This window comes from Terrapene carolina, unplaced genomic scaffold, assembly GCF_002925995.2.
Source record: "Terrapene carolina triunguis isolate 2854851 unplaced genomic scaffold, T_m_triunguis-2.0 Scaffold42, whole genome shotgun sequence".
NCBI classification, from domain to species: domain Eukaryota; kingdom Metazoa; phylum Chordata; order Testudines; family Emydidae; genus Terrapene; species Terrapene triunguis.
In genome coordinates, this window is record NW_020664393.1 from 58,441,591 (window position 1) to 58,456,230 (window position 14,640).

The 14,640-nt window shown below is 41.6% G+C and overlaps 1 protein-coding gene across 2 annotated transcripts in view; it reads left to right on the plus strand.

Moving 5' to 3' along the window:
• The first annotated feature begins 2,524 nt into the window (after window positions 1-2,524).
• Window positions 2,525-14,640, plus strand: part of LPIN1 (lipin 1) — a 52,754-nt gene continuing 40,638 nt past the window's right edge. For both annotated transcript variants that reach the window (XM_024192601.1, XM_024192602.1), the window contains exons 1-2: window positions 2,525-2,600; window positions 13,042-13,242. In XM_024192601.1, the coding sequence (XP_024048369.1) occupies window positions 13,051-13,242 (192 nt within the window). In that variant the 5' untranslated portion in view covers window positions 2,525-2,600; window positions 13,042-13,050. The remainder of the gene's footprint in view (window positions 2,601-13,041; window positions 13,243-14,640) is intronic.

Consider the following 14,640-nt stretch of genomic DNA (forward strand, 5'->3'; position numbering starts at 1 on the left):
TTTGGAAGTTACATTCCTGAGGTCCTTGGTGATGCGAACAGTCTGTATTTGGTACACAGAGAAGAACGCTGCAAATTCTATTCTGTATTCCTCTGCTGACTGCCATTTCCTAGTTCCTTTTCCTCTCTCTGTCCCCATCTCCCTTTTCCTTTCCTCTGCTCTCATACATGCAATCTCCTTTGTGACCCTTCACTCCCCCTCTGCCCAATCCTGTTTGGCTCCCCCGGCAGCCTAGCAGCTTGTGTTTCTGCTGTGCCGCCCTCTGAGCACTGGCCCACTCCTTGCATGATTTACATCTTCGTATCAGAGAGCTATGAAGATGCACTTAGCAGAGGTGATGAAGGAGCACACCCGTGGGTTGTGAGCAGCTCTCGCACTGAAGGGAGGTGGAGACTCAGTAGAAAAAAGTGCCGTAATAGCTAGGATAGATGCACGTGTCTAGCTGAGATCATCCTGGGAAAGGACCTAGCCATGGTTTTATTACTGAGTGCTACTCAGGTGAGAGAGATCAGTGTATCACAGAGCATGAATCTCCAAAGGACCCCCCCCACCCCACACACACACACTACCCCTTTGAAGCAGTCAGAAATTGTGCAAAATACTTTTACTCTATGGCTAAATCACGCCACTTGCTGCAACTTCGGGTTTGAGCTCTGCCCTCCATGGTTATATAACACCCCCCCCTCCTCATTCTCATATCTGCTCGGGAACAGACCGTTTACATGACGCATCCCCGCCGCAAAAAACCCCCCAAAAAACTCATGCAAACAACATGCCAAGCCAACCCCCTACTCCCGGCGCTGGCGAGTTCAGGCTGATTTTTCACCTCCCACCCAGCTGTGTTGGGCTGAGCCCAGGCAGCCTCCTGATTGGCCGGCGGGATCACCTCAGCTCTCCGCCTCCTAGCGCTGAGTCACAATACAAGAGGCGGAGGCAAGCCTGGGAGGTGAGGGCCCCGCTAGGGGGACTCCAGACGGCGGCCTCGGCGAGCCATGGGTGTGTGAGACAAGCGCGAGTGACGTGCTACGTGACGCTGCTTCCCCCCAAAAGGAAGCTCCTTGCAAGTCCTTGGTGGAGAAAGCACCCAGCGTCGCCCACTTACAGGCTGGACCCTGCATCCCCCCTCCATGCACAGAAGTGCCTGATTCCCAGAAGAGCGCGGTGTGACTCCAGATCGTGTCTCTCTCACTTAGGGTGACCAGATAGCAAATGTGAAAAATCGGGACAGGGGGTGGGAGGTAATAGGAACCCATATAAAAAAAAAGCCCCAAATATCGGGGCTGTCCCTATAAAATTGGGACATCTGGTCACCCTACTCTCACTAACAGAAGTTGGTCCAGTCAAAGATATTATCTCCCACCCTGTCTCTTGTGATTCCCTGGGCTAGTCCTGTGGGTGTAAACCTAGCAGGATTGGGCCCTTAATCCGGTCACTTTGGCAGGGATGCCATATGATGAGGAACTGCATTTGCAAAAGGCGAACGCTTCTCCTTTCAGAAACCCCTTTAAAGTATCCCCCAGGTTTCTGATACAGAGCTTGATTTCCCCCCCCCCCTTTAATTAATGCCCTGGCCTGTTTGCTTGCTGGCTGCTTTTTTTTGTTTTGTTTTGGCTGGTCCACCCAGGACTGTCAGATGAGGGTGAATTGTAATTTGGGCTTTTTCTCTCCTGAACTCTTAATTTTTTTTTATGTCTGGCCAATGTATAAAATTAGGTCCTGCATTTGCCTCCCCCACCCCCTAGGTGTTGGTATACAATGTAACTTTTATTATAAAATATTTGGCCAAAGACCTCCTTGATATAATCCCACTGATGGGATTTCAGAGTAATGCCTGTAGACATCTGTTTAATTTCTAATGAACCCTATTGACTTCATCCCATTAAATTCTGTAGGACTTTTCCGGCAGGGGAGGCAGCTTTGAAATGCACCCCCACACACCAAGATCTGTCTGCACTGAATTATGAGATTTACAAAAAATGAGTGAACATTAAAACCCCAAGGAGGCAGAGTTTCCTTACCTAGTGCCTGATCCAAAACCCACTAAGTCAATGAGAAGAGTCACTGACTTCAGGGAGCTTTGGATCAGCCCCCAAATGCCTTATCCGGTGGGATGCTGAGTCCCTCCTATGAGATGCTGGGCTGCTTTAATTCCTGCTGATGTCAGTGGTTGTTTGGGAGACCAGGTGAGTGAGGGAATATCTTTTATTGGACCAACTTCTGTCAGTCAGAGAGACAAGCTTTCGAGCCACACAGAGCTCTGTGTCTTGTCTCTTTAATATCCTGGGACCCACAGGGCTACAGCTACACTGCATACAGCAATGGGTGTTGGGGAGATTCAGACCCTCACAGGATCAGGCCCCAAGCGACTGACACTTGATAGGTCTGTTGCAGTGTAGGCTGAAGGCTGCTGTTCTGAGGCTCTCCCGATTCCCCTTTCGTCCCCCCACCTACCCATGTCTGTATCCTGTGGGTCCCTCCTCTAGGGCGGGCACCAGACAGCCAGTGAGGTCAATTGACATCTCTGCAGCAAGCTGTTTGCACACAAAGGCCAGTTCCAGGACAAGGCAGCGAGTAACTGAGCTTCCTCTTAGAGCGATAAGGTGGGTTGGATAATATCAGTTATTGGACTAACTTCTGTTGGTGAAAGAGACAAGCTTTGGCGCTTACACAGTGCTTCTGCTTGATATTCTTCCCTACCTCCTTCTTTGCCCTAGAGGAGAATGAGGTGTGTGGTGGTGGTGTTTATGTGTGATGTGTTTTTGCCTTCCTGTGCTCCTGGGAGCTGTTGATGCTTTCTGTTGGGGGGTGAAGGGGCAGAGAATCGATTGATAAAAGGAGGAATTGGGGAATTTATAAAACAAAAGGAGGATTTGGAGGGGGGCCAATGTGAAAGAAAGAGCTGGGTTTTTAATTGCTTTGGGGTATCCGATCGGTACCCATTGAAATACTGAGCTTTAAGCTGGCATCACCAGGCAGGCTTTTCATACTCCTCTGGCATGTGGTGCCATGACCTTGGGGGCCCCTTCTCTCACCTGCTTGGATTCAGATCTGTGCCTTGGAAGGTCTGAACTGCCTGGAGCACCAGCCTTTTCTCTTAATTCCGGGTCTGGTTTTAGTAACAATTTAAGTGAAAATAATAATTTTGGTGAATAAATGATATAGCTTACTTTCCTCCAGCTAGATTTTGTTTTCAGGGTCATCTGGGTATTTAATTTTAAATTGGCTTGCTGGAACCATCAGTGCTAGGTTTTAGAAAGTGCCCCACCAGATCCCCAAAAGGCTAGGATGAGAAAATCGTCTTTCCCTGCTTGTCTCAGTCAAAAATGAGAGGAAAGGAGAGAGCTGGGTTTCTCTCTTTAGTTGTTTATTCTCCGCAAAGTGTACCCTACTCCCCTATAGGTAGCTGTGAACTGAGCAGGAAGCTAGGAGTTAGGAGATGTGGAGTCTGTTCCAAACTCTGCTACTGACTAACTGTGTGACTTTGGGCAAGTCACTTCACCCCCTGTGCTTCACTTTTCCCATATGTATTTACCTGCCTTTGAGATCTACTGAAGAAACATGCTACATTAGTGTCACTAGACTACATCCCAGCTTTATCTGAGAGGGGAAAAGGAAAGGGGGATAACCAGGCCAGGCATAGATTTAAGGTTACAGTGAAAGCTGGGTAGAGTGTAGTGGAATTTTATGTGTAAAACTGAACTTTAATTTTTGTTTTGTATTGTTTTCGTTCTGTAACAACTAGCAGTTGTTTTGAGCGATGGACCCTCTTTGTCTTTTAAGAAGACGGATTTAAACTTTCATTATGTACTTTAATATAAGGTTTTATATGAATGTCATTATATTCACCCTCATATTTAGACCTTGCTTCAGTGAGAAGAATTTGTGTTGTGTTTTGAAGAAATGCTATATTTTGTGCGAATTATATTTTTATTATAAGACAAGAGTGTGCTTCACTACTATGTAGTAGCCTGTCTAATAATACTTGGATAACCAAGATGATGTTTTCACCACTGGTATGTGATAAATCTTAACTATTATGCTTTGGAGTCGATTTTCTCTTTCCTATGTAAACTCATTGGCCTACCAACAAACCCCTTAACCTCCAGTTTGTTCTGTTTTTTGTTGTTGTTTGTTTGCTTGTTTTCACTACCATGGCAGAAAATATGTATCAGCAACTTTTAAGTAGCTATAGATAAGGATTTGTCATTGTCAGCATTTCAATTATAAAGTCAGATGGAAATTTCTGCTTGCTTTAAAACTGGCATAAATTCCTGGAGTGAATTTAAAAATGAAAATCAAGTAAAAAAAATTATTTGACAATCTCAAGGGTAAGGCTGCAAAAAATAAGAGTAATGGAACACTAATGGATTTCTGATGCTCTTAGATCTCTAATAGCTTTGTTTTAAACTAAAATCTTCATGTTATTAGCCCAGGATGTGGACTACATGCTAATATCTGCTTTCTTGACTCATGGGAGTACCCCATTCACTTCAGTGTGACATTGGGTTATCAGGAAGATGAACAGGATTTGATCGTAGGCTCTTTTTCATACATCATATGTGTATGCCATGTAGGTATGTGTGTGTATATGCACACACACAAAATGATGATCAGAAGAGCTCAAAATATAATAAGGCTTTGATTTGAAACTCTTGAAATCCAGAAGATATACAGTCAAAGACTAAGAGACAAATCTCGCTTTGTATTATTATAAACCATACAACTTAATTGAAAGAAAGGGACACTAGGCCACAGAGAGGTCCCAGCTCAGAGTTGAATATGCCTTGAATCACCGGACCACATACTGCATTGACTTACCTACTTAAAACTCCTTGACTTCAGTGGAATAGCCTGCGGCAGCACCAGAATATAGCCTGCTGTATTTTCTCCAATTATTTTAAAAGTTTCTAAATCTCATGTACCAATTTGTACTTTGCTGTCTATCGGTTGCATTTATTTTGACCCCATCGGTAAAGTATTGAGCACCTCAGAATCTTTACTGTATTTATCCTCACAACAGCCCTATGAGAAAGGGAAATATCCACATTGATCCTCATTTTACTGATAGGAAACTGAGGCACAGAGAGACTAAGTGCCTAAGGCCACTGTGGTAAAGGAGACAGTTGAACCTGGGTCGCTCGACTCCCAGGCTAACATGCTAACCACTGACCATCCTTTCTGCCTTTGCACATGAGGATTTATCACTAGCAAACTTCCGCTCTCCAGTCTGATTGAGCTCGCGTTTTTGGTTTAAAGTGCTTTCATAAACATCTAAACACAGTACTGCATTTTTATATAACATCAACATTTTCAAACTGAAGGACTTCCTGGGCTTTTGGAATGACAGATGTTGAAAGTGATGGTAACTCCATACAAGCTAAAGGGCATTTTTACAATGACCTATTGCAGCGGTTCTCAAACTTCATTGCATCGTGACTCCTTTCTGACAACAAAAATTACTACATGACCCCAGGAGGAGGGACCGGAGACTGAGCCCTCCAGGGTGGTGGGGCCAAAGCTGAAGCCCAAGGGCTTCCGCCCTGGGAGGGTGACCTGTAACCTTAGCCCTGGGTGGTGGGACTTGGGCTTGGGCTTCAGGCTTGCTGTGGTCCTTGTCCAACACCAGCCTTGGCAACCCCATTAAAATGGGGCTGCAACCCACTTTTGGGTCTTGACCCACAGTTTGTGTAAGATAAAGAAATACAAGTATTTGAACAAAAACATTCTTGTTCGATATGTGCTTGTGTAACACCAACAGACCCTGGTTGTTGGTAGGTAGGCTTGACCCTGGGACCTCTGGAGATTAGTGTATGAGCCTCTACTCCATGAGCTAAAGGCCAATTGGCTGTTTGCTAAGGCTGTAGAGCAGACTCATTAATCTCTTTGTCTCTCGCTAAGTGGTCTCAGTGCCACTAGATGGGACAGAACACCACACTGAGAAGGTGTGTGGGTTCAAACATGGAAATACAGAAGTTAACTGGGAACTTTATTTACTAGGGTTGAACTGCAGAATATTTCTGATATTTTAAAAATAATGGTAGGGCCTAATACATTAACAGAGGGCAGGTTACTAGGCACCTGGTAGACAAACACAACAGAAATGTGTGGGTGTGGTAGGGGCATGTTTCAGCAACTAGGAAGCTAGTGGGCCTGATTTTTCTCCTAGGCTGCTGCCCCTGGACCATGCTGGGGAGGCCTTTGGTTTTGGCTTTGGCTACTAAGTATGTGATTAAAATATGATATAATTAAGCCATATCCCAGCCTTTCTTGTTGCTTTTCTTGCTTAATCTGATTTACAGAGTAGTCTAAAGCAAACTTTTTATCTGTCATGTTGGCAATGAGATGAATTTTTAAATGCCAGGCATACTCTACTTGGAGCTTATAAGGTCATATCATCATGGCCTACATAGGCTATTTCTGAATAGGTGAGTGAGTGATCCATGACTTCAAACAGGTGGAGTTTCCTCCTTATTCTTCACTTGGGTGGGTGGCAGCAGGATTTTTCCTCTTCTTCCTTGTGGTGATACCAGGAAGTTTACTCCAGTCCCCGCCCCCAAATGAGCATATCACTTGTCATCTATGGAGGCCAAAGCTGTTTGCTTAGGGGAACCTGTGTATCTGCACTGGTATTCAACCTACCCCAACTCTCCACAGCATTTTTGCCACTGGTTTCTGTCATTTGCTGCCCTCCTCACCCAGGAAATAGCCCTGTAGGAGTTTTTCACATCACAGAGGGTGAAAGCAGGTCAGTTAATAATTGCTCTGCTGAAGACCCAGTTTATTGGCGGGAGACAATGCTGTGGAGAGCAGATCTGTATCTAGCTGTGCACTGTGGACCCTGACTCCTGTGGAGCAATCACATAGACCCTGTGTCAGAGAAAGGGGGAATGAGGGTGTGAAGATGACCCAGCATATTGGACAGCCCTATCCAGATCCACACCGCCTTTGTGTCCCCTCCACCACTATGGGCAGAGGGAACGATATGCCTCATGATGATCAAGAGTTTAAAAATTAACACACTTGGGAGGAGCTTCAAATACATGTGACCATCCACTTCTTCATCAAGCTCTCATCCCTCTCTTTCCTTATGAAAGAACCTCAGGGCATTTCTAAGATTGTATGCTTAACAGTTATGGTCCTATCACCATAATATATGAACATTTTCACAATCTTCAATGCACTGTATTTATTCTCATAACACCGATATGAAAGAGGAAGTGCTATCACCCCCATTTTACAGATGGGGAACTGAGACACAGGGAGACTAAATGACTTGGCAGCAGTCATGTAGGAAGCCTGTGGCAGATCAGGGTCTTAAATCCATAACTCCCAAGTCCTAGGCTGGTGCCCTAACTATTGGACCATCCTTTCTTTCTTCAGGAAAGGTTGGATCTAGGCTTCTGGTTTGGTTTTATCTTAGAGCTAAGCCCAAGGAATGAACTGTGAGTCTGGATATTGAATCTGCTCAACAGCTCAGGAGTGGGTGTTCACCACTGGGTACCTGGGTTGGACCCATCTCTAGTGCTCAACAAATATAAAGACAAGATTTTCAAAAGTGACTTGTGATTTTGGGTGCCTTCGTTTTTGGATCCTCTACTTGAGATGCCTGAAAGACAGCCTTATAGTTAGAAAGTGTTGGCTTTTTCAAAGTGCCATGAGTTGATCACCCCAAAATCACTAGTTTCTTCTGAAAATCTTGGGCATAGGTTTTAGGTTTTCTATTTCAATGACAAAGAGTGGTACATCCAATTTTTGAAAATTACAGCAATGACTTTTCATGAGATACTTCAATCTAATAAATCAGTCGTTATTGTGGTTCATGTTCAGACATGTAGCATTAATCTTAATTTTGTAAATAGCCATCCAAAGAATTTTCATCTGAAGTATATTCTTCCCTTCAGCATGCTTTTAGCATAAGTCTTTCCAAAATGTACAATCTTATAAGGCTTTTTTCTTGGCAAAGAATAAGCCTTAGAAGAATGCCATAAAGTACTGCAAAAGGAGCTAGTGTTTAATAATGCAAACAGCATTGAACTCTTAGACCCCAGAAAAAAAATCAATAATAATAGGATACTGGCAATTAGAACTCATTTTACAAGTTTTAAAATGATACATTGTGGGCAAAACTCTCCATCCATTTACACTAGTATGAATAATGACTAACTCATGGAGTCTGGAGGGGCCAAAATGTGGTTTTAGGATGTAACAGTTACTCTTCCTGGTTTTACATCCTTGCAACTGAGACCAGTGGGCAGATCCTTAGCTGGAATTGTCACAGCTCCAGTGACTTTAATGGAACTATGATGAACCAGTTGAGGATCTGTCCTCAGGTTTTGGCCACTTCCAGCATTGCACTGGTTTAGTGAAAAGTTCCTGCTTATTAAAGGGATAGTATACATTATTATTAACTGTTGTAATTTGTTATTTGTATTGTTATAGTGTCTAGGGACCCCATTCATGGGTGAGAGTTCCACTGTTCTAGGTGCTGTACAGATATACCAAAAAGACATCTCTGTAGATGTTTTTTATTGAGCTTTTGGTTTGCCATGCATTTTACCGTGCTGCAGATCATCTTCTAGCAGCCTGCCAGACAGCTTTAAGTGCAACATATTTCTGACCCAAGAACTTGTTAACGGCAACTGGAAGTGCAGAGGGGTTACAGGAATCTCCTGATTCTGCTTTGTATATTCTGGTTCATCAATATCATTGTGAAATGTATGTACAGATACTATGTAAGGAGTTATGTATATATACTGAAAATGTTATTGAAGTCTATTTCAAGGTATTAGTCACCAGAAAACAGGTTACCAGAAAACAGGTTTTCTGTCAGACAAGAGATGTTTAGCCATCTATCTGTTTACGTGTAAATTGACTGTTGCCTCTTTCACCATCGGTCCCTTATCACCAGTCTGAACTGAATGCAAATGAAGAATTGTAAAAAGGAATCTCAGAAATAAACTGACAGGAAGAGGAACACAGCAGGGAAGAGAACCTTATCTTGAGGTGCATATAAAAGGTTTGCTTGAGTATATTTGGGGGTACAAGGGAGATGCCTGGGCATCCTTTAAGTAGGAAGTAAATGGACAGCAGACTTGCTTCGTGAAAAAGTGGTCTCAACTAGAGTTAGCTGAAAACAGTGAAAAGAACTTTGGGTGAGATAAGCTTCTTTAGAGAGGAGGTTAATCTGTTAGCTAAGTTTAGTCTCTAGAAAGCATGTTATGATTTTGTTATTATATGTAACCATTTGTTCCCAATATTCTTATTCACTATCACTTGAATCTCTGTTTTTCGATAATAAACTTATCCTTGTGTTCACTATAAATATAGCTAAGTGCTTTGGTGTTAAGCAAATGACTGGTCCTGAGTTGACTCTTACAAGCAGGTCTGGTGATTCTATGAGTGTTCAGTAGATAAGGGGCTGGACACTACAGGGAACGCCCACAGGGCTTGGTGTGTGCCTGTCACTACCTGTACAGAGAGAGTGAGGTCTGTGGAGGCCTGGAAGGTAGTGCTTGTGCTGCCAGAGGTTATTGGTTTCAGGGAGCTGATCCACAGCCAGCATAGACAAAACTACTTTGTGCTAAGTGCAGGTGGTGGTAAGAGCCTCAGAACCCTGGGTACCCCTGGGGAGTGGCACAATGTTACCAAAGTTGTTATTGCATGGGATTTTCAGAAAGCACCAAGTGACTTAGGAGCACAAGTCCTATTGAAAGTTAATGGGACTTATATTCCTAAGTGATTTATGTGCTTTTGAAAATTCCATCCATTATTTGATAGCACCCAAAGGTGTGCTAGGCCCCCTTACAAAAGGAACAGAAGTCCTGCTCAAAAGACTTTACAATCTAAATTTTGATGTGACCTAATGAGTGAGGGTGAAGAACAGTAAGGTGGGGAATTGGGATGACAGGAAGGGTACAGGAACATGATTATAAGGTAACTCAGTTAAAAGTATGTGGACGTTATGGTGGTGCCTTTTAAAGATTTTTATTTTATAGGTATATTTATATATAAAACAGAGAATAAAGGTGTAAGACAGTGAACTTAGTTATTGTGGGAGAAGTGAACGTTTAGAAGAGATTTAAATGAGTAGGTGGTGGTGGCTTACATAGATCAGCCTGGTGTAGGTTAGTAAAATATTTAGTATGACAGCTAACCATTTGTTTTTGACCTATTCATCTACCAGAAAAAGTGTCTTCGTTGGGAGCCCAGTTTTGCAATGCAAAATGCTGAATGTGTCTTACAGTCAAAGTGAGATGAGGATGCTCAGCAGCTCTCAGAATTAGGCTCATGTGTCTTCAGGCTGAAAATGATATCAGGTAGTGGGAAAAGTTGGCTAAGTGCTTTTATTTTCATTGTAGCTACATGTTGTTGTCCCAAGGTACAGATCTGCCTGTACATTCTAGTTCAGTACAAAGAACAAAACGATAGCAATTGGGAAATTCTAACAGAAGTAGTGCAGATAGTCGGCATAATTTCTCTTTGATTTTTTTTAATGAGCTTGGAGCGGAATGGCTTTATATTTTCCCAGTAGCAACAATATTTTCATATGGTATGACATCTACTACCATACAGAGAAATATTATGTCTTTGTACATTGTGTTCTTGTGGAGGTCAGAGGGCCACTAAATTCAGTGTAAGGAACACTAAAGGTTATAGCCCCTGAGCTGAAGTTGTTTATTCTTGGAACTGCTGCCTGGATAGCGAGTAAAAGACTTCTTGGAGCAACTGGAGTAAAACACGTTGCCAAGCCCACGTGCAGCCTCCTTGGGAATTGAGGAATGTTTCCTGGAATGCTGACATTCTCTGGAACTGACCCTGGATCCAGAATATAAACTCTCAGACCTCTGTAGGCACTGAACAATTTAAGCTTTGGTTGTATTGCTCTTTAAAAATTAAATGTGGTTGGGAATCTCAGTCAGAATTCTGAATTACTTCATGCTGTAAATAGTCTTGTGCCCCTTTCACGCCCTGAAAGTACAACCACTAAAGCATTTTTTAGAAGTTTGAAGCAATCCCAAAATTTTTCCATAGTTTTCATCAGCTCTATCTGGTGGCCAGCAGTTTAAAAAGTATCAGATCCAGTTTGCCTGGACTTCATTTTGGAATGAATGAAGATGTATGAAAATACACATAAAGATGGAATAGGATTTCTTTATGGTCAGGGAATGTTGGACATTAAACAAATGAACAAAGCACCAGAGGCACAGGCATTATTGAGAGGTTAAAGTCATCTGAGCTGTAGCAGAGCGGTGCAAACTGCACCTTGACTCTCTGCACTCTCAGAGGGCTTCATTCTGAGGATAGGCAGTATTGCTGTGATTACTCCTATGCACCAGTTAGTGAATATTTCTTATTAAAATTAGTTAATCAGGAACATATTTTCTAAATACAATATGTTCCCTGAATTTAGCAGAATAAATAATGAACAGGAGACATTTCATATTCATGAAGATTAGTGAGCTCCCTGCATATGATTGTATACCTCTTTCAGCTAACTCAAAGCTCCAATGGTCATTCAGGCATCCATTGGCACACCATGTGGATTTGTGCTCCTCTCTGAAAATTTTCACACCATGAACCCATTACTTAATTACAAACATCCATATATTATTAATTATATTATATTAGTGCTCAAGTTCCCAAAACTTCCCATTATAAGATCCTGTTTTCAGTTGCTTATAACTTTGCCAGACTTTAACCTTTTGGGACAAGCTTTTCTATGCTGGAAATCAGCCTCAGGCTGAAATCTTATGGAAAATTTCAGACGAACCACTTCAGCCATTTCCAAGAATGAAGTTAGTGAAAAATACACTGTTTTGGCCATGTTAAAAAACACTGACAACCTCTCCTTTGAAAAGCTGTAGTACCCCTGTTCTTTGGAACAGGGACTTGAAATTTGGCAGGGTGGTGACCTTTTTGTTAGAGATTTGCCTTTTGCTGTCCCTGTGAAATCCACCCAAATTTGACCAAGTTTGAAAAAATCTCAATTTGCACATGCTGTGTGAGGAGCTCTCTGATGACCTGATAATCAAAAAGGAATCATACAAAAAGTGGAGACACTGACAGATTGCTAAGGATGAGTATAAAAAATAGCACAAGCATGCAGGGACACAATTAGAAAGGCGAAGGCACAAAATATGTTTCACCTAGCAAGGGCAATAAAGGACAATAAAAAGAGGTTCTATAAATATATTAGATGGAAGAGGAAGGAAAGTGTAGGTCTATTATTTAATGGGGAAGGAGAGCAAATAACAGATGATGCAGAGAAGGCTGAGATGTTAAATGCCCTTTTTGCTTCAGTCTTTGCTAGAAAGGTTAATTGGGACCAGATGCTTAAGACAATTAATATTAACCACAAGGGGGGAGATTCTTGGGCCAGAATAGGGAAAAAACAGGTTAAAGAATATTTAGATAAGTTAGATGTAAGGCTTTTGACACAGTCCCACATGATGCTCTCATAAGCAAACTAGGGAAATACTGTTTAGATGAAAATACCTTAAAGCGGGTGCATAACAGGCTGGGGCCCCCTTTCATTATGATATAACATTTAATTCATATTTCAAAGTCAGAAGGGACCTTGTGATCATCTCGTCTGATCTCCTGTATAATGCAGGGCAAAGAATGTCCCCAAAATAATTGCTAGAGCAGATCTTTTAGAAAAATGTCCAATTAGAGGAGGAGGGATATGGAGGAGGGTTATGAAACAAAAAAGCTTGTCGATTTAGCTACAGTTGGAGCAATATTTGGGAGTTGCAGAGTCTCAAAGTCTGACTGTGGTTTAGAATACAGCTGCTCTCTGGAGTTTTGGAAGTAGTTATCACTGAGTTGAGCGCTGCACTTCATTTTGCCTTCTAGTGTCTGTTCAAAAGTACAGCCACTATAAATAAATTAGACTGGGTATTCCCATTCTGTGTGAAATCATTTCTTTTCTAACATGAAAATAATCCATTGCCGGAATCTAAAGGTTTCTGGATTGTTCAGAAGTCTTGACAATATCAGATTTTTTTTGACTACATGTATCTTCTGTATGCTTCTTTCCAGGCACAAACCATGAATTACGTTGGGCAGTTAGCAGGCCAAGTATTTGTTACTGTGAAGGAGCTCTACAAGGGATTAAATCCTGCCACGCTATCTGGATGTATTGATATAATTGTTGTACGTCAGCCAGATGGAAATCTTCAATGTTCCCCTTTCCATGTGCGCTTTGGGAAAATGGGGGTTCTGCGTTCTAGAGAGAAAGTGGTAAGAAAACAGAAGTCTTGTTACTTTTCTCTTGTTTTCTCAGTGTGTGAACTCATTGCATGAAGATACAGAGTATGTTAACAATGTAGCAGTCAAAGCTTTCATTAGAGGGTCTTTATAAAGAGCCTAAATTGTATTTTCAAGGTTCAGTTAAAATGGTTGATAATGCTATCATTATTTTAATGCATAATGTGTAGACAGTTGATCATAATAACTACAAACCAAACTACAGTTAGGCAAATGTATTGACTGAAAATACAGTTTCCATGTCTACATTTAGACTTTTACTTGGAATTTCAGAAGATATAACTATGGCTCATGTTATTTAACTTGATAATATTTATAGGATTGGGTTGGCATATTGACAAATATTTTAATTAAAGTACATCTCAAGATTCCTCTCATTACAGCTAAACCTTAAAGTTTTGCTGTGGTTTCTGTTGAATAATGATCGATACATGCTCATGATGAAATACTTTCCATAATTGTTGGAAAATTCCTTTTCAATATGGCAAAAGGTTGACAGTACAGACCTAGGTTAACATTAAGTTCTTATGTTTTACACTAGGACCTCGTTGTTCATCATGTTTATTAATGACCTGGAAAAAAAGGTGTGAATGGTGAGGTGGTAAAATTTGCAGATAGCAAAATTATTTATGTTATTCAAAGCTAGAGAAGGCTGCGAGGGACTTCAGAGGAACCTAACAAAGCTAGGAGAACTGGCAGCCTCATGTCAAATGAAAGCCACTGGTGACAAATGCATGATAATTTGTACTACTTACAGTTAATTTAGAACCTAAAATGTGTGTAATCGCTCAGGAAACAGACCTGAGTGTCGTTGTTGATAGCTGAGTGAAAACTGTTGCTCACTACTTTTCTGAGTCAAAAAGGAAAAGTGGGTATAAAGAGTGGGTAGAAAATACTGGATAATGTCATTATATAAATCAGTTGGATGCCCTGGCCTGAAATACTGTGTTCAGTTATGGTCACCCTAATTTCAAAAATGATATAACAACTAGAATGGGTGACTGAAATGATTAGAGGCATAGAGATATTTCCGGCATGGAGGAGAGATTGAAAAGATTGGGGCTATGACAGTGATTAAACAACAATGAATGGTGTGAAGATGGCAAATCAGGTTTTCCTATGTCTCCTTTATCATAGTGCCAAGACAGGGGCATTTAATGAACTTGAAAGGCAATACATTTACAACTGATAAAAGGAAATACAGACAAATTGTACATTGAGTGAAAATGTGATACTTTTTGACCAAAAGAATCACCGAGGTCAAGAGCTTAGTAGGATTTAAAATAGATTAGAAATTTATGTGGCTAATGCAACATTGTAGGGACGCAAAGACTCACCGGCGCCGCCTGCTGGTCGTCCTGGGAATTAGCT